This window comes from Silurus aristotelis, assembly GCF_946808225.1.
Source record: "Silurus aristotelis genome assembly, chromosome: 7".
Lineage (NCBI taxonomy): Eukaryota > Metazoa > Chordata > Actinopteri > Siluriformes > Siluridae > Silurus > Silurus aristotelis.
This window is the reverse complement of record NC_139580.1, coordinates 7,584,266-7,603,285: the sequence shown is the minus strand read 5'-3', so window position 1 is coordinate 7,603,285 and position 19,020 is coordinate 7,584,266. Positions and strand designations below refer to the sequence as shown.

The 19,020-nt window shown below is 39.8% G+C and overlaps 2 protein-coding genes and 1 long non-coding RNA gene across 3 annotated transcripts in view; 1 reads left to right on the top strand and 2 right to left on the bottom strand.

Moving 5' to 3' along the window:
• Window positions 1–19,020, bottom strand: part of LOC310729111 (uncharacterized protein) — a 239,346-nt gene that overhangs the window by 156,234 nt on the left and 64,092 nt on the right. The window lies entirely within an intron of this gene.
• LOC310729183 lies at window positions 373–3,740 on the top strand. Its single transcript, XR_014534478.1, has 2 exons — window positions 373–3,659; window positions 3,699–3,740. It is a non-coding gene; the product is annotated as an uncharacterized lncRNA (long non-coding RNA).
• Window positions 2,978–13,193, bottom strand: LOC310729109 (homocysteine-responsive endoplasmic reticulum-resident ubiquitin-like domain member 2 protein). The gene is made up of 9 exons (XM_083547142.1): window positions 13,050–13,193; window positions 11,638–11,842; window positions 8,019–8,096; window positions 7,828–7,926; window positions 6,738–6,853; window positions 6,434–6,559; window positions 6,051–6,314; window positions 4,616–4,724; window positions 2,978–4,236 (listed from the first exon to the last, which is right to left on the bottom strand). The coding sequence occupies exons 2-9, from the start codon at window positions 11,782–11,784 to the stop codon at window positions 4,030–4,032; spliced, it is 1,146 nt and encodes a 381-aa protein (XP_083403268.1). The 5' UTR covers window positions 11,785–11,842; window positions 13,050–13,193; the 3' UTR covers window positions 2,978–4,029.

The following is a 19,020-nucleotide window of genomic DNA, read 5'->3' as shown; positions in this document are numbered from 1 at the left end:
TGACATTAATCATTACCCCTTCAACTTCCAGATTTACGTTCATCACCCTATCAGAAACTCTCTTCACCTCCACTACACTCTTACTGTACTCTTCCTTCAGAATCACCCCTACACCATTTCTCTTTCCATCCACACCATGATAAAACAGTTTGAACCCACCTCCAATGTTCCTGGCCTTACTTCCCTTCCACTTGGTCGCCTGAACACACAACATATCTACCTTTCTCCTCTCCATCATATCAGCTACCTCTTTTCCTTTACCAGTCATAGTACCAACATTTACAGTACAAACCTGAACCTCCACTCCTTCTCCTGCTGTCTCTGTACCCTGTTGCACTTTATAATTGAAGGAACACCTTTACAAATTAAACAACTAGTTTGAGATTTATATCCCATCATTTATATCCTTTCTGAACTACAGTACACTAGAAATTCCCCACACACCACTCACTCAAAGAAAAACCAAAAATATAATACATTTTACTCTGAGTAAATCGTAAATGAGCTACTTTTTACTTTTCTTCAGTAGATTTTGCAGAAGACCGGTAACATTTACTTGTACGTAAATAAAATTTCATTCAAGTAACAGTACTTTTTACTTGAGAATATTTTATTACTCGCTCCACCTCTGTTTATATATAAATGGCACTTCGTAGACACCTTTAGCTAGAGGGACTTGCTATTATCTTATTCATATAACCAGCAGTTGATGGTTAAAAGCCTTGCCCAAAGGCCCAGCAAGGGGATCTTAGTGGTGCTGGGGTTTTTAACTCGCAACCTTCTGTTTTTATGCATAAGGTGGAACTGATTATGAAATGTTAATAAGGCACAAAAATACAACAACCCAGGCTTCAAATAAACAAAAAAATTACTCAATTGAATTTAGACTGAACATCTCAGTAAGACATTAACACATGGTTCCTGATGTAGCAGACATCCTGCCTCTTTCTTCTCTCAGGACTTACCCGAGTCATCCTGATTCCCTACCTCTGGATGGAGTTGTTTTTAAGTATGAACCACTCACTGCTGAGGATGGTTCCATATGAGCAGCCTTGAAGATCCATTAGGTTCCTGTGGAAGGCTAAATTTAAGAACCGTGAAGATGGATTTGGACTGTTATTAATATAAACAGTTTGTTTAAGGATTGCAAATGCGTCTTACACTCAAGTCTTTATCAGCGAACCTCAACAATGATGGACCTATAATGAATGGACATTCGGTGCCACCAAGATTAGGATGGGATCCCTTTTGGGTCTGGTTCTTCTCACGGTTTCTTCTTAACATCTTCTTAGGGAGTTTTTTCTTGCCACTGGCTTGCTCATTAAGGATAAACTAATGTGGACTCATTTATGAATTTAGAATCGTACTATATTTTCTGTTAATCTGCTCTGGAACAATGTTCACTCCTAAAAGTGCTAAATTATTTTTTAGGGATGGTACAATTCAGATTCCCATCGGCGCATCAGCATAAAAGTGAAGGAAGTGATGCGGTGCGTCAAGTTTATTTATATAGTGCTTTTCACAACATTGTCTCAAAGCAGCTTTAGAAAATTTTTAAAAGTTAAGGTGAATGGTGTGTATTTATCCCTGATGAGCAGCCATGGCGACTGGCGAAGGAAACACTCTATATTATGAGGAAGAAACCTTGAGAGGAACCAGACTCAAAATGGGAACCCATCCTAATTTGGGTGACATCGAGTGTGATCATAAATCTTTAAACAATACAGAACACTGAGAGTGAGAACTAACATGAGCACTGGAATGTAAGATTATTGGTAATGTTTTTTTTTTTTTACAGTATTTTACAGTGATGTGGTTTTAAAACTAGGAGCTACTAAGCAACTCATAAGTAGCTCAACATTTAGATCCAAAATGCCAGATTCCAGATGCCTTCTCCATACCAGAGTCTTTAAACACTCCAGGAGGTCCAATGTCAAAACTCCACACATGTAGTGGGATCCAATTGGCACTGGTATGTCTCTAGACGGTTCGGGATGTTTGCGAGTTCGGCAACTACTTCTTTAAAGGTCCACAATCTTCATGAGGTGGGATGTGATTTTAGAATGTGTGCACCGGATACAAGCTGCCATTTGTATAGCGATGCATAATGTTTTACCATATTTGCAGATTTATTTATATATATAATAATTAGTAATGTTTTATACTTTTATTATTTAGAAAGTGACCAATAATTTGCGACCGACGTTTGATATGTAGATTGGTCGCGTTCTCTCAGCCCCACTGCTGCTACATGAACATGACGTGTAACAACACTGCGGAAACCAAGGCGTCTGCTGAGAATCACGTAGAATACAGATTAACATGGCAGAGGTAGAGCTGCATCCTCCTGAACACAAAACCGGAAAAGAACATCTGGTTTTATTTCATATTTTCTTTTTACACTACAAAAGCCTGTGTGTGACACGGCGTTAGAAGACAGAAGGCACTTAAGTTAATTGATGATTTGCTGTCGGTCTGAACCAAAGAAATAAAAGCGAACTCTTTGAACCATATTGAATTTCAGAGCATCATTTTTTTTCCACTGAATCCCATTGTGTTGAATCGAATGGAAGTCGGAATGCACCGCATCGTAATGGGGAGAATAGTGTCGAATCGCATCAGTAGCTGATCCAGATGTGTCTTTAATGTATTGTGTCTTTGGCTATGCATCGAGATGTAAATCTCAGTTATGGAGATGCACATTCTGATACATATTTGAACTTAGTGCCGCTTTTGTCCCCTACAGAATTCTGAAGTTCAGGCCGTGATCCGAACCACACTGATAAACACCTCATGCATAACCGTATTGCGCAATCGTCAAACTAAAACGTTTAAAAAAGAATAAATTCACTGCAAACATGCAAAAACATTTGAGCTGAGGCATTCACACACACTGCGATTTCCTCTGCGGCCGTTTTTACAACCGCGTGTGAAAAACTTCTGGATAAAGGAACACGATACGAGATGAACCAAGAAGAACAAGGTCAAAACACTTTATATCACCAGCAGTATACTTAATGTTTAAAAACGGGGGAAAGTGGGACAGCTCTTGTAAAGAGACACACTCACTGTTTTTTTTTTCTTTTTCTTTTTTAAAGAAATATAAAGTGCACCGACGCTGCGGTTTGTTCGACGTCCCTTTTCGAGGCTGAAATACAAGAGACGTGTTAAAAGAAGGGAAAACACGTGAGTGGATTATAAAATGCCGGTTTAAAAGCGAACAAGTCCACGGTTCGAGCCACTTCGTGTAAGGGTGAGGAAAGGTCTTTGCAATACGCTCAGGAAATACTGATAAGACGCGAGTGTGTTGTTTGTTTAGAATTCTCACAGCTTCCTCTCTCAGATATTTGGTGAGGTTTGTTTGGACTTTTTGTCCTGGCCTTTTCTGTACAGTTACTTAAGTGATAGAGAGATGTTTTTTTTTAGGTCAGGGTCGAAGCTCCAGGCCAGGAATAAAGCTCAGGTACAGGGGGAAAAGTTCAAGGGTGGGTCTGGGGGGGGGGTCAGGTGTGAGTTTGAGGAGTCCGTGGTAAGGCTGAGGTGTAGAGTAGGTAAGGATGAGGCTTCAGGGGTGAGGGGTGAGACTGAGGGTTGTGAGGTAAGGCTGAGCAGTTGAGAGAGTAAAAATGAGAGGTCAGGGGTAAGGATGAAGAGTCGGGGTGAGGTTTAGGGGTGTGGGGTGAGGCTGATGAGGTCAGGATGAATGGTCCAAGATGAGGTTTAGGGGAACAGGGTGAAGCTGAGGGGTTGAAAAAGTGAGGATGAGGAGTTGAGGAAGTGAGGATGAGGGGTTAGGGGTGAGGCTAAGGGGTTAAGGAAGTGAGGATGAGGGGTCCAGGGTGAGGCTGAGGGGTTAAGGAAGTAAAGCTGAGGGGTTAGGGGTGAGGCAGAGGGGTTGAGGAATCAAAGATGAGGGGTCCGGGGTGAGGCTGAAGGGTCAGGGGTGAGGTCTAGGCATCTAGGATGAGGCAAATCCGATGATGAAGGGGCCAGGGGTGAGAATGATGAGTCCAGGGTGAAGCTCAGAGGTCAGTTCACTGCATTAGGAACGGCCTCGGGAATCAGAGATGCAAAAAAAGTGGTGATGAAAGACCAAGTGGAGGAGAGGAATCCCATGTTCACCCATCCCTCATCATCAACATCGTCCTCATCATCATAATCGTCATCGTCGTCGTCATCGTCTGCTCCATCTCGCTGCTCCTCCTCTTCATCCCCACCTTCATCTGCCAGCCGATCCTGAATATGAGAGAGAGAGAGAGAGAGAGAGAGAGAGAGAGAGAGAGAGAGAGAGAGATGAAGGCAGTGTTACATTACATACAACATCGTGACTGCAAACCAACACATTCTTTACCAAATCACTTTCCCCTTTTTTTAATCCCTTTAACTTTTCTTCCAAAATAATAATTCGGAAGGAATAAATAAACAAATAATTTAAAGTTGATGGATTGATCTGACAGAAATAAAGTTTTCTCCAGTATCAGTGTGTTTCGGTCTGAGAAGCATCTGAACAAACTTGCAACAACCAAACAAAGTGTGTGTGTGTGTGTGTGTGTGTGTACACTAATATTGTTTTCCACCACTAAGGGTAAAAATACGCGATGGGCAAAATAATCACCGTGTTGTTGCGATTGTCTGCGTTCGGCTCATCCTGATTGTGATTAGCCGGCTCAGCAAGGTCCTGCAGCTCATTCTCCAGATTAAAGGGGTTCCAACCTGCCTGATGACTGCAGACCAGTTTCACACACACATATACACACAGATAAATGATTATCTAAAATAAACAAATAGATAACTTAACCAAGAAAGGCTGCATATTCTAGTTGCCACTACAGTACAATAGCTTCATGCCTCGAATTGTTCATTCACTGTTTCTACAAATTGGAAGTGGACCGATTCATCGGCCATCATCATTAATCAGCACTGTTTGTTGATTGCTGGAACTATTGTAAAAAAATCCATACTGATAGTTTTTCCAGGTTGCGGTTGAGAAGGTCCGTTGTCATTATACAGCTAGAGAGCGGCCTCTAGAGGCAAATCACGGACACCACTATCTGTTTTGACGCACGAGACTCGCTGTACCTCGTTCATGTTAGTTCATAGTGTGTTAAAGTAAAAGAAATAAAATGAAAAGTAACTTAATTAAAAAATTGATTAGTAATTGTCGAAATTAACAAACAATACTTCTAAATAAGGGTGTAACAGTACACAAAATTCACGGTTCGCTACATACCTCAGTTTTTAAGTCAATTTCAGTACAGTTAGAAGGAAGAAATGCAAAACTAAATTGCTTGCCATTTTTTATTAATGCAGTTTATTATTATTAACATTTGTGAACAACAGTTAAAATTGTTTTCTTTTTAATAAACTGCCTGCTTGGTTTAAAAAAAAAATATACATAAAACAATATTTTATAACTTTTCATAAAAATGATATCAAGATTTAATAGTATGAATGTAAATGAATGCAATTACTTTTATTATATTAATTAAATTGAGCAATCGATTAAATGGGCATGAAACAAATGTTAACAAATGTCTTCATTCGTTCACTCCCTCGAGATGTGGAATTGTCAGGGTTTTCTCCTTTTAGGAGAAATTCTTAAAGCTGAACGTACAAAAAAAACCCATATCGATATACTGAATAAAAAACGGAAGTAGCAGTGATTTCGCACTACAAATCGTATTTCCGGTACGTTATAATACTAATAACAATGTTCAGTTTATTTTACAAATGGAATCTTACTTTAAAGTGTTACTATTTCACATAATTCCAAACTGTCCTGCTTAAAGTCACCATTTTTCAATGTCTTCACAAAAGCATTGAAACTACATTCAATTTTATTTTTGTGATAAAGTTCAGTACAAAACCTAGCTCTCGGTAAAATCCACAATCGGTCGACCTCTACTACAAATTGGTAGTTTTTTCCATCAAAAGCGTATGCATGGAATGGCAGAAATACCTTCATACCTGCACTCTCTGGGGGTCATTTTATTTCGGATGAAAGGGTCGACTTAATGACTGAGTGAATGTAAATGCAGATGGTGACTCACAGGTAGAGCAGCAGCATGGCTCCTGTTACCATGACAAACCGGCTGAATGATGAATAGAAATAGACGAGGCTGAGGAGGACGACGGCTCGAGACGCTGCGTACACCCAGTCCAGCCAATCACGATGCAGGTCCTCCTCGTTCGGTCCTGGAGCAACCGGAGCGTTCCGCGGGTTCTCGCGGTCAACGGCCTGAGTGTTACCGCTAGGGGGAACCGGAGGTGGGGTGGTTTGCTGCGGGGGTCTGAGGGAGGCGAGCCAAGCTTGACTGTGAGAGAGAGAGAGAGAGAGAGAGAGAGAGAAAGAGAGAGAAATAGAGAATCCAACAAATGTATATTCACATTATTATGCCTATAGACAAGTGTGTGTGTGGACAAAAGTTCTCACTAGGTCATGTGACACTGCCAGGTATAGAGCTGCTGCCACCACAGCAGGGTGTGAGGGTTGTACATGGGGTAGTGAGGCGTGTTGGTGTTGTTCCGATACTGGTTAAACCACTGAGTCCACTCTGACCTACACACACACACACACACACACACACACACACTCATCATCCTGCTATATACATATATAGTTGCACAGTCTCTCTGTTCACCGACCGCTTGTTGGTTCCAGAATAAAAGCAAACAAACAAACAAATAAAAACTGTGGGAGTTTCTCAGAGATCTGAACTCAGTGCAGAATTAATCACCCGGGTGCTGGAGACAGGCTGGAGCTCGAGCCGAAGCTCAGACTCTCGGGATTCTCTTCTGAGGAAGACGATTGGACGTCGTCTGAAGGGGCGGGACTTCTGAGGCTGTTAGGGTTCTGTCAGGCAAACACAAATGACAAACAAATCATCCAATAAATGATCATAATTATTCAAATATTAACACTGACGACATAAACGACGACAAAACTAATAATAATACTGACAAACAAGAAAACAAACTATAATTTAATCAGCAATACGCACAAACAAACAACAACACAAACACGAACAACAAAGATGAACAGCATTACGAACAACAAGGCAAAAAACGTGAACAACAACAACAAAACAAACTAAATTACAAATGAAAATACAAACAAAAAAAAAAACACCCACAAACAACAATTTGAACAAACAAACAACAACATTAATAAAGACACATTAATAATAATACTAAACACACAATCACAACAGTAATAATACTAGAAGAAAGACAACAAGACTATTAACTGGATCACAAAACTCATGGTTCGGATCACGTTACGTTTTTGAGTCATGGATCAGATCACTTTTCGGGTCAGTAAAAAAAATAATAATAATAATAAAGGGGGATTTTTTTTTTTTATGCATTTTATTTTTTATTTTTATTTACATTTATTTTATTTCAAGTTCCTCTGCTAGCCGTTGTTGTTGTTGTTGACTGATTAACACGTCCCGTTCACGTGACACTGCTCTGTGTTTACAAAATGATTTAAAAATCAAAAATCTTTCGTTCTGCGATCGTTGAAAAATTGATTAATCCGCAAGTTAAAAAAGAAATGAGAAATTAATCCGTGGTTCACGGTTGCACCCATAAAATTAACACTTACAAATAATACGAACATCATCACTAACAAAATCCCTAAAAAAACAAACAATAAAAACCAACAAAACAAAAAAAAAAAAACACAACCACAATAATAAAACCAACAACATCTGCATTGTTACTTTGTTTTAAAAACGCCCCTTGACAGATGTGTTTGTGTGGTGTGTGTACTGCAGGAATGTGTGTGTGTGTGTGTGTGTGTGTGTGTGTGTGTGTAAACCTCACCATCGCCAGGCTGCTGCCTCCGTTCCTCCTGCGTGTGCTGGGTGAGGGGGGAGGACTTCGTGACGCACACACCAGATGCAGCATGTGGAACTCGTCCTGCTGTGGAAGAAAGCGTACACACACTTCACACACTCGCACTCCGACGTGATAAACGTGCTTCATCAACAATCTCACAGGGTTCTTGTAGCCACCTTTCTCAGCACGTCCCGGAGCTTGCAGTGGTCTTGGAGGAGTTTTCCGGAGTACACCAACCTCTGATCCTTGGAGCGCTGCGATACGATACGATGCGTGACAAAGACAATAAAACAAACATCAGCTTTCGACTCACAGAGGCCTGATCGCTTTTTTAATTTTTTTGACCCACAACGGCGCTCCTCGACCTTTTCTTTTGCGTTTTTTGAAACGGGTTCACGCACAATAGCGTGCACTTCATAGTACTATTATACATATTATAATGACCTAATTATTAATTTTACTATTCCATATATGATAAAAATGTAACATGATAGAAAGCTTCATTTATTGATGCGTAGACATAAACTGCGACTGAAACACGTGCAGGAAATTGGTATGGGTGATGTTGGGAGTTTCACTATCTGCTGTGCACTGATTAGGAGATTGTACTTGCCACAGCGTGTCAGTTAAAACACTGTACAGGATTCAGAACGCTCAAACTTTACTGGGTTTCGAATTGATCGTGTGTGATTCTTGCTGTCGTTTGCTAGCTGCTGTTCGGTAGGTTGCGTGATGCTGAATGACCTGCTGTTGCTCGGTGTTCTGAATTTTTATACTCTTGATGGAGAACGGTGCACGGTAATGTCAGAGCTAACTCATCATGAATGGTAAATTGTGCATCTCCCTCTAGTGGCAAAGCGTGGAAATACAACTGAATGGGAATCCTTTCCTACTGGTGGACTTTAAAAAAATATTTAAATAAAACATTTATATATTTAAAAATATTCAAAATGTTTTTTTTTTTGTGACCTGGTACAAACTCATCCACAGTCCAGTGCTACAATAATATGTAAGCAACAAGCATGTACATGTTTGTGTTTTTGAGATAATCGAGTTTAAACATGTTTAGCAGGAACATTTTTGGGACATCGAGAGTTATAAAAAGACACATTTGAGTAGATTTTTACCAACTTTTGGGTCATGGATTTATGTAGATGGTACGTTAATTAACTTGCTGCAGGAGCTATACAAAAAAACAAACAAAAAAACAAGTGGTTTAATAAACTCGTGAGGGTTAAACAGTGAAAGCGTGTAGTATTTTAAAGGACCTGAACATACATTGAGAGAGGACAGAATGCATCACTAGAACCCTGTCAGTACAATACGTTGCATTAAAAAGGGAGGTGGAAAGTGCATGTGTTGAGGTTTTTGTTGGGAGTGACGACGATGGACAGGATTAGAAACGAGTTTAATAGAGGGACAGTGCATGTAGATCGTTTTGGAGACAAGGTGAGGGAGGTGAGATTTAGATGGTTTGGACATGTGCAGAGGAGGGACAGGAAGGTGCACACAGGTGGACTATGTGCTATGCAGGAGATGCAACCTGAAGGAGATTGGAGACTGTAAGGTGTTGGCAGGGGACAGTGTAGCTAGACAGCATCGGATGGTGGTCTGTAGGATGGTTTTGGAGGCGAAGAAGAAGAGGAGGAGGGTGAGGACTGAAAGAAGAATAAGATGGTGGAAACTTAAGGAGGAAGAGTGTAGTGTGAGATTCAGGGAAGAGGTCAGACAGAAGCTCGGTGGTGTTGAAGAGGTGCCGGATGATTGGGCAACTACTGCAGGAGTGATGAGGGAGGCAGCTAGAAAAGTACTTGGTGTAACATCTGGAAATAGAAAGCAAGACAAGGAGACGTGGTGGTGGAATGAGGAAGTGCAGAAGAGCATAAGGGGAAAGAGGTTGGCAAAACAGAAGTGGGATAGACAGAGTGATGAGAAGAGTAGGCAGGAGTACAAGGAGATGCGGCAGCAGGTTAAGAGGGATGTGGCGAAAGCCAAGGAAAAGGCATATGAGGAACTGTATAAGAGGTTGGACACCAAGGAAGGAGAAAAGGATTTATACCGATTGGCCAGGCAGAGAGACCGAGCTGGGAAGGATGTACTGCAAGTTAGAGCAGTAAAGGATGGAGAGGGAAATGTCTTGACTAGTGAGGAGAGTGTGTTGAGAAGGTGGAGGGAGTATTTTGAGCAGCTGATGAATGAGGAAAATCAGAGAGAGAGAAGGTTGGATGATGTGGAGTTGGTGAAGTAGGATGTAGATAGGATTAGTAAGGAGGAAGTGAGAGCAGCGATTAAGAGGATGAAGAGTGGAAAGTCGGTTGGACCAGATGACATACCGGTAGAAGCGTGGAGATGTTTAGGAGAGATGGCAGTGGAGTTTTTGACCAGATTGTTTAACAGGATTTTGGAAGGTGAGAAGATGCCTGAGGAATGGAGAAGAAGTGTGCTGGTACCGATCTTTAAGCATAAAGGAGATGTGCAGACCTGCAGTAACTACAGGGGAATTAAGTTGATCAGTCACACCATGAAGTTATGGCAAAGAGTAGTGGAAGCCAGGCTGAGAGAAGAGGTGACCATCTGTGAGCAACAGTATGGGTTTCATGCCGAGGAAGAGCACCACAGATGCCTTATTTGCTTTAAGAATGTTGATGAAGAAGTATAGAGAAGGACAGAAGGAGCTGCATTGTGTATTTGTGGATTTAGTGAAGGCGTACGACAGGGTGCCAAGAGAGGAGTTGTGGTATTGTATGAGGAAGTCTGGTGTGTCAGAGAAGTATGTGAGGGTGGTGCAGGACATGTATGAGGACAGTGTGACGGCAGTGAAGTGTGCAGTAGGTACGACAGACTGGTTCAGGGTGAAGGTTGGACTGCATCAAGGATCGGCCCTGAGCCCTTTCCTGTTTGCAGTGGTGATAGACAGGTTGACGGACGAGGTCAGACAGGAGTCTCTCTGGACTATGATGTTTGCGGATGATATTGTGATTTGTTGTGAGAGTAGGGAGCAGGTTGAGAAGAGCCTGGAGAGGTGGAGGTATGTGCTGGAGAGAAGGGGAATGAAACTCAGTAGGAGTAAGACGGAGGGCAGTGGAGTTGTGCGGTTGCAGGGAGAAGAGCTGGAGAAGGTGGAGGAGTTCAGGTACCTGGGGTCAACAGTGCAAAGTAATAGAGAGTGTGTTAGAGAAGTGAAGAAAAGAGTGCAGGCAGGGTGGAGTGGGTGGAGAAGAGTGACAGGAGTGATTTGTGATAGTAGAGTATCTGCAAAAATGAAAGGGAAAGTTTATAGGACTGTGGTGAGACCTGCGATGTTGTATGGATTAGAGACAGTGGCATTCATTGAGTAAAAGACAGGAGGTGGAGCTGGAGGTAGCAGAGCTGAAGATGTTGAGGTTTTCGTTGGGAGTGACGAGGATGGATAAGATAAGAAATGAGTTTATTAGAGGGACAGCGCATGTAGGACGTTTTGGTGACAAGGTGAGGGAGGCGAGATTGAGATGGTTTGGACATGTGCAGAGGAGGGACATGAATTATATCAGTAGAAGAATGCTAAGGATGGAGCCACCAGGTAGGAGAAAAAGAGGAAGACCAAGGAGGAGGTTTATGGATGTGGTGAGGGAAGACATGCAGGTAGTCGGTGTAAAAGAGGCAGATGTAGAGGACAGGGTGGTATGGAGACAGATGATCCGCTGTGGCGACCCCTAAGGGGAGCAGCCAAAAGAAGAAGAAGAAGAAGACGAGTGCAGATTTGCAACAATGATCAGAGCATTCTCCTCTTCTCCAGATGTTTCCCCTCCTACTCACAGGTTTGCTGGGATAAACGTTGGACAAATGGCTCTTCAGTTTCTCCACCGTCCAGTTGAGGAAGCAGTTGATGGTTTGATCGTCGTACTTCTGATCAGGAGCTTTAATGATCAGGATCACCGGGCTGTCCATCACCCCTTGCTCCATCACCTTCTCTCTCTTTTTCTTTCTCTCTCACACACACACTCCCTGTTCAGCTGCTTATCTAGAAAGGTGATACAGAAAAGATGATAGAAGAAGATAAAAAATAAATACATTCAAACACTTTATTTGTCTCTATTACATGCACAAAGAATGCAATCTAAATTAGAAAAAAAGAGAGAGAAAGGCAAATAAAATTGTAAAGTGTGATGAAGGAAAATATTTAAACATTACATTAGGAAACGACGCATCTGCATGTAGAGTTTATGTGACGGTATCAGAGAAAAGGTCGCCAGATTTTGCTAAAATTTGCCCTTTGGAAAAAGATTTTCGTTCCAGACGTAGGGTGGAAATCATCTCTCTCCCCGAGCCATAGCTTACACGTACGAGCCTCGCTTTTCTTGCAGAACAACAGCAATAACTTCTCGTTCAACTACAGTTTGTGTTGTGCTCCTGATAATAAACGCGTACGTTCAGAAAATCCCAGAACGGAAAGTGCAGAATCGAGAAACTCCATTCTGTAAACTGTGCCTTGGAGCAACAGATAAAACGATGGGACCAATCAGCATCTATTGAACTACGTTTGTCGCATGGAGGTATGTCATGTGATGTATGTAATTCCTTTTTATTTATAATGTAGGATGTAAATATATTGAATAAGGCAGTGATTATAATTGATATCCTTTAATCTCGTCCTGTATATTAACAGGTTTTTATAGAAAAATATTATCACCAGATTTCGTACACCAGACAAACCTGAAAATGTCCAACTGTCTAATAAAATTGACTTTTTTGTGTCCCTGAATGTTGCACCACACACACATTTATACACAAGAACATACACAAGTTTGTGGATAATCGACCATATTTGATTTTTTAATACAAGATTAAAATATTTATTTTCCCTCAGCATAAACCAAAACTCAAATTTAACATGGAGACGTATATAAATATTAATTGGAAAACTTTTTAAAAAATTAAGTTATACCCAGTTGATGTTCAGCCATCCAGACTAAAAACATGTATACTGTAATCTACTGTTTTTGACACCTAACCTGGCGGTGTCCTCAATACCCACCTAATTCCTATATAGTGCACAATATTAGGGCGCACAAGCCATTATATCCTCCTCCACGTGCCCTCTGTAGTGCACTTCATACAGACATTTGGGATGCGACCTGTTTAACGCGTTAATGCCATTAGCCTGCAGGGCTACAGAGAGTTTAGCTTTCTGTATAACCGAGTACAGAACATTACAGAGTGAGAAATACCTTATAAATCTTCTGTATGGACTCCCGAGATTCTACTTTTCACATCATGTCCGAATTATAAAAAACTTTCTACTGCTGTTACAAAGCCGAAGACGAAAGTGGGATCTCGGTGCAGTCTTCTTCTACTTCCTTTTCGTTTTCTTCTTCTGGCTCTTTATTGCCACCTGGTGTAATGTTGGGTGAAAATCACTTTAGAGATTTTAAATTCTTATAAAAAAAAATACAATGATGATGTTCATTTATTCATTCATTCATTTATTCATTCAATATTTTTTCCATTCAATAATTCGTTAGTTCTTCATCCATTTATTAGTTTGTCCATTCATTCATTCATTTTTTCATTCATTCATTCGTCCGTCCGTCCATTCATTCATTAATTCGTTCGTTCGTCCGTCCATCCGTCTGCCTGTCCGTCCGTCCGTCCATTCATTCATTTGTTCATTCATTCATTCATTCATTCATTCATTCGCTCTTCTCATTCATTCGCAAGTTCATTCGTTCGTTCATCCATCCATTCATTCATCCGTTCATTCATTCGTTCGTCTGTCTGTCCATTAATTAATTAATTCGTTCATTCATTCGCTCATTCATTTGTTCACTTCATCGTTTGTTTATTTATCAATGTTTTAATGTGATTGATTTATTCATTGAACCTTTAACACATTAGTTCTGAAACATTTATGGAGTTCATTCATTCATTCATTCATTCATTCATCTATTCACTCGTTCATTCCTTCATCAGAATCAGAGAGAGTTTTATTACCAGGTACAGCAAAGGGTTCAGAAAAAACTTTTAGACTTTGCAGTACTGGGAATTTGTCTCACAGATATTAATTGTGTACACAGTTATTATATAAACTATAATAAATTAAATAAATGCTGTATACAGAAAGTGGCTTTGCATGAGAAGTAGTACAATTTAGAATGTAAAAGTAAAAGTGAATAAGTTTTTGGAAGGGGGGGGGGATCTGGGGTTAATTGGGGCAGTGTTCACAGGTTGACTGCAGTGGGAAAGAAACTGTTCTTGTGGCATTAGTTCCTGGTTCTGATGGAGCAGAGGGAGAGAAAGAGTTTGTTTCCAGGATGAGACGGGTCATCTGCGATCTTGGCTGCACATCTCTGGGTCCTGGAGATGTATGGCTCCTGGAGGGATGGGAGACTGTAGCCAATCACCTTCTCAGCAGAGCGGATGACACGCTGCAGCTTGGCCTTGTCCCTGGCTGTTGCATGCATCAAAGCAGCCATGATTGAGGATGTGAGGATAGATGTCGGCAGTGTAGAAGTTCTCCATTCCTTCAGTCATTATTTCACTTACCGACTCATTCATTCATTCATTCATTCACTCTCTTACTCATTTGTTCACTTGTTCATTGAACCGTGAATCCTTTAGACATAAAAACATTTGTTAATTTGTTCACTCACTCGCTTACTCACTCGTTTGTTTATTTGTTCATCCATTCGTCCATTCATTCATTCATTTATTCATTCATTCAAATACTTCCTCACTTGTTCATTTGTCAATTTATTAGTTCATTGTTTAATTTTGTCATTGAGTTAAAAATGTGAATTCATTCATTCATCCATTCAATCAATCATTCAATCACTTCTTCATTTGTTAATTTATTTATGTATTACACTCTTACTTATTTACTCATTCATTAATCCATTCCTTCAGTCATTATTTCACTTACCGACTCATTCATTCATTCACTCTCTTACTCATTCTTTCACTTGTTCATTGAACTGTAAATCCTTTAGTCATAAAAACATTTGTTAATTTGTTCACTCACTCACTTACTCACTCGTTCATTAATTAATTAATTAATTAATTAATTAATTAGTTAATTAATTAATTCATTCATTCATTTATTCATTCAATTACCTCCTCACTTGTTCATTTGTCAATTTATTAGTTCATTGTTTAATTTTGTCATTGAACTAAAATGTGAATTCATTCATCCATCCATTTAATCAATCATTTAATCACTTCTTCACTTGTTAATTCATTCATTTATTACACTCTTACTTATTCACTCATTCATTCTCGATTTTAGTCATTAATTCACTTACTGACCCATTCATTCATTCTCTTACTCACTCATTTGTTCACTCGTTCATTAAACCTAGAACGCCTCAGTCTCATCCACTCACTCACTCATTCATTTATTAATTCACTACCTTCACCAAAGTACACATTTAATTGCTAATTTATTTATTTGCAACTATAAATGTTAAAACACTTCATTCATTCATTCATTCATTCATTCATTCATTCATTTACCCCCTTTCCTTAAGTTATTCGTTCACTTGCTCACTCTCCCATTCATTCGCTCTCATACTCTAATTAATTTACACATTCATTTCAATTTGAACCCTTTTACGTTTGTTCCTTCCTTCCTTCGTTCGTTCGTTCAATCAATCATTCATTTATTCATTCATTCATTCATTCATTCATTCATTCATTCATGTAAAGCATATCTGCATGGACCTGGCTTTGTGCACAGGGACATTGTGATGCTGAAACAGGTTTGGTCTCCTAGTTTAAAGTCCTGGTTATCCGAAGGCATCCAATAAAATTGTGTGCCTCCAACGCTGTTTGGAGAAGTTTGGAGAAGAACCACATATGGCTGGAAAAGTCAGGTGTCCTAATACTTTTGGCCATATATATATATACATCCTGAAAATGTTACATGACAGTTCCTAGGAGACAAAGTTTGCTTCTCTGAGACACATTTCTCTTTACTGCTTCTGACTCTTTTTTTCTCTGCAGCTCATTTGGGATTTTTTGAGGAATTATACGTGATCAGTTTATACATGACTCATGTTCGGCTGTGTTTTTTCTCACGCCTGACAGTCATGTTAATGCTTTTTTTTTTTTGACATGGTGATGATTTACATACTCGAGAGAACGTTTTCTTGTTTCTTCTATGTGTGCACTCTAAACGCCTCATGCAGACATGGCTAGCGGTTTCCATGATGACAAATCAGCAGACAAAACAATACCCACAACTCAAAATGCAATTATTTTAATAGCCATGTTTTTTTCTTTCTTCCCAATTTAGTTATTCAGTTTCCACCCACCATCTGTCTTGGGATTTTTTGATGTGCATAAAAAGGTCTTAATCAGCACTAAAATGTGTTGAAGTTCTCACAGGTTTAGGCTGGTTTGTTTTATGTAAATTGCACAACATTTTCCTGTCACCCTCCTCATTAATCATGAGGAATGAGTCATTTTTATATTATATTATTGTCACAGCTTGTTTACAGACTTGTTTATCCTCGTGTGTCTCAAACTTTCACATTTTGCTCACTGTGCTCTATGACTTTAGTGTAGGAGAGTGGAGGTTCGGGTTGGTACTTTAAATGTTGGTACTATGACTGGTAAAGGGAGAGAGATAGCTGCTATGATGGAGAGGAGAAAAGTAGATATGCTGTGTGTTCAGAAAACCAAATGGAAGTGGGTAAGGCCATGAACATTGGAGGTGGATTCAAACTGTTCTATCATGGCATGGATGGAAAGAGAAATGGTATAGGGGTGATTCTGAAGGAAGAGTACAGTAAGAGTGTAGTGGAGGTGAAGACAGTTTCTGATAGGGTGATGATCGTGAAGGTGGAAGTTGAAGGGATGATGATAAATGTCATCAGTGCCTATGCTCCACAAGTTGGCTGTGAGATGGAGGAGAAGGAAAAATTCTGGAGTGAGTTGGATGAAGTGGTAGATGGTGTACCTAGGAAAGAACGATTGGTGATTGGGGCGGATTTCATTGGGCATGTAGGTGAAGGGAACAGAGGTGATGAGGAGGTGATGGGTAGGTATGGTTATAAGGAGAGGAATGTGGAAGGGCAGATGGTGGTAGATTTTGCTAAAAGGATGGAAATGGCAGTGGTGAACACGTATTTAAAAAAAAAGGAGGATCATAGAGTGACCTATAAGAGAGAAGGAAGGTGCACACAGGCGGACTATGTTCTATGTAGGAGATGCAACCTGAAGGAGATTGGAGACTTAAAGACAGTAGCATTGAGTAAAAGACAGGAGGTGGAGCTGGAGGTAGCAGAGCTGAAGATGTTGAGGATTTCGTTGGAAGTGATGATGATGGACAGGATTAGAAATGAGTTTATTAGAGGGACAGCACATGTAGAACGTTTTGGTGACAAGGTGAGGGAGGCGAGATTGAGATGGTTTGGACATGTGCAGAGAAGGGACATGAGTTATATTGGTAGAAGAATGCTGAGGATGGAGCCACCAGGAAGGAGGAAAAGAAGAAGACCAAGGAGGAGGTTTATGGATGTGGTGAGAGAAGACATGCAGGTAGTTGGTGTAAAAGAGGCAGATGTAGAGGACAGGGGGGTATGGAGACGGATGATCTGCTGTGGCGACCCCTAATGGGAGCAGCCGAAAGAAGAAGAAGATATACATACCGTAATTTCCAGACTATTAGGCGCACCCTAATATAAGCCGCACCCACTTAATTTTACAAACACTGACACCGAATCAAATGAACTTTACACAGGCTTTAATGAAAAACAGTGTCTGTTACACGGCTTGTATCTAAACAGTATCCTACCAAGAAAGTCATTGTTCACTGTCTTCCTCCTTCCTTTCACAATTATTTCTGTTTTTTTTTTGGCATCGTCGTGCTTTTAAAAATCACCACCGGTGAATCTTTTCTCCCGATGCCGTGCAGCTCAGAACACAGGTGAAGTGTGTGTTTTCATGCCCGGTTGTTTTCAGCGTGACGAATGATTCTCATTTCCTGTAGACAGTCCGAGTGAGCGGCAGGTCAAACATCAGAGGAACATCATCCATATTTATGATGTGGTGCGGCCCGATTCAGTGGGAGCACATCTGATTTAATAGAAAGAGTTTCATTGGTTCACCTAAACCCGTTCTGCAATTTCATTGGTCTAATGTTATGGGGCTCAGTTTTTTGACTTGAAGTTTGTGAAACCGGGAAAAACCCAGAAAAAATTCATAAATTAGCCGCTTCGTTGTTTAAGCCACGGGGATCAAAATGTGGGAAAAAAGTAGCGGCTTATAGTCCGGAAAATACGGTATATACAGGTGTCTAAATTTTTTTTTTTCCACATAGAAAATATTTATTATCTGACACTGTTTACTATTTACTTTTAGTATTTTTTTTATTTTTTTTATATTCCCAGTATTTACGTATTAACTCCAGGCTGAGGGCTTAAATTGCCTGCAAGAAGTAGCACAACCTTATCCTTTCAGAAGCATTTCCCTGACTGTAAATCAGAGAAGAGTCACTTATTTAAGTGTCTGAGGTTTTTTACTATTTTGATACTGGTTTTGACTTGTAATTGACCACTTGATTACAACTATTACTACTTATTATCATTATTAGTAGTAGTAGTATTAGTAGTAAGTAAGTCCAGGTCCCATCAGCCTTCAGCCTCGCCTTACCAAACCATCCAGAGAGCTTCATGTAAATGTACACTGTAAATGAACGCAGTGTGGCTTGATTTTTTAGCTCAGTGCTAACAACGGTACAACGGTTCTCCGCTATGCAACACAATTGAAAAAGGGTTTTATAATTAATTAGCCATATAAAATGATTAACTTCAATTAGCAGCCATACCAGAAGATTGATTCAGAGGATTGACAATTGCTAATAATAGCAAAAATGCAAAAATGTAAAAATGCAAATGCAAAAATGTAAAAATGCAAAAATGTAGACCATTCTTTAAAAATCATCTAACTAACTTTAATTGTGATATGGATACAATTGTTTGTGAATTGAATAAAAATGTGTTTTTCTTTGGAAAACAAAACAATGAGGAATTGATCCCAAACTTTTGAGGATATATATATATATATATATATATATATATATATATATATATATATATATATATATATATATATATATATATATATAAACAGTATATAGGAGGAAGACACGTAGGTGCAAAATCCCACAATGGTAGATGCCTATATTCAATTTAATTTCTG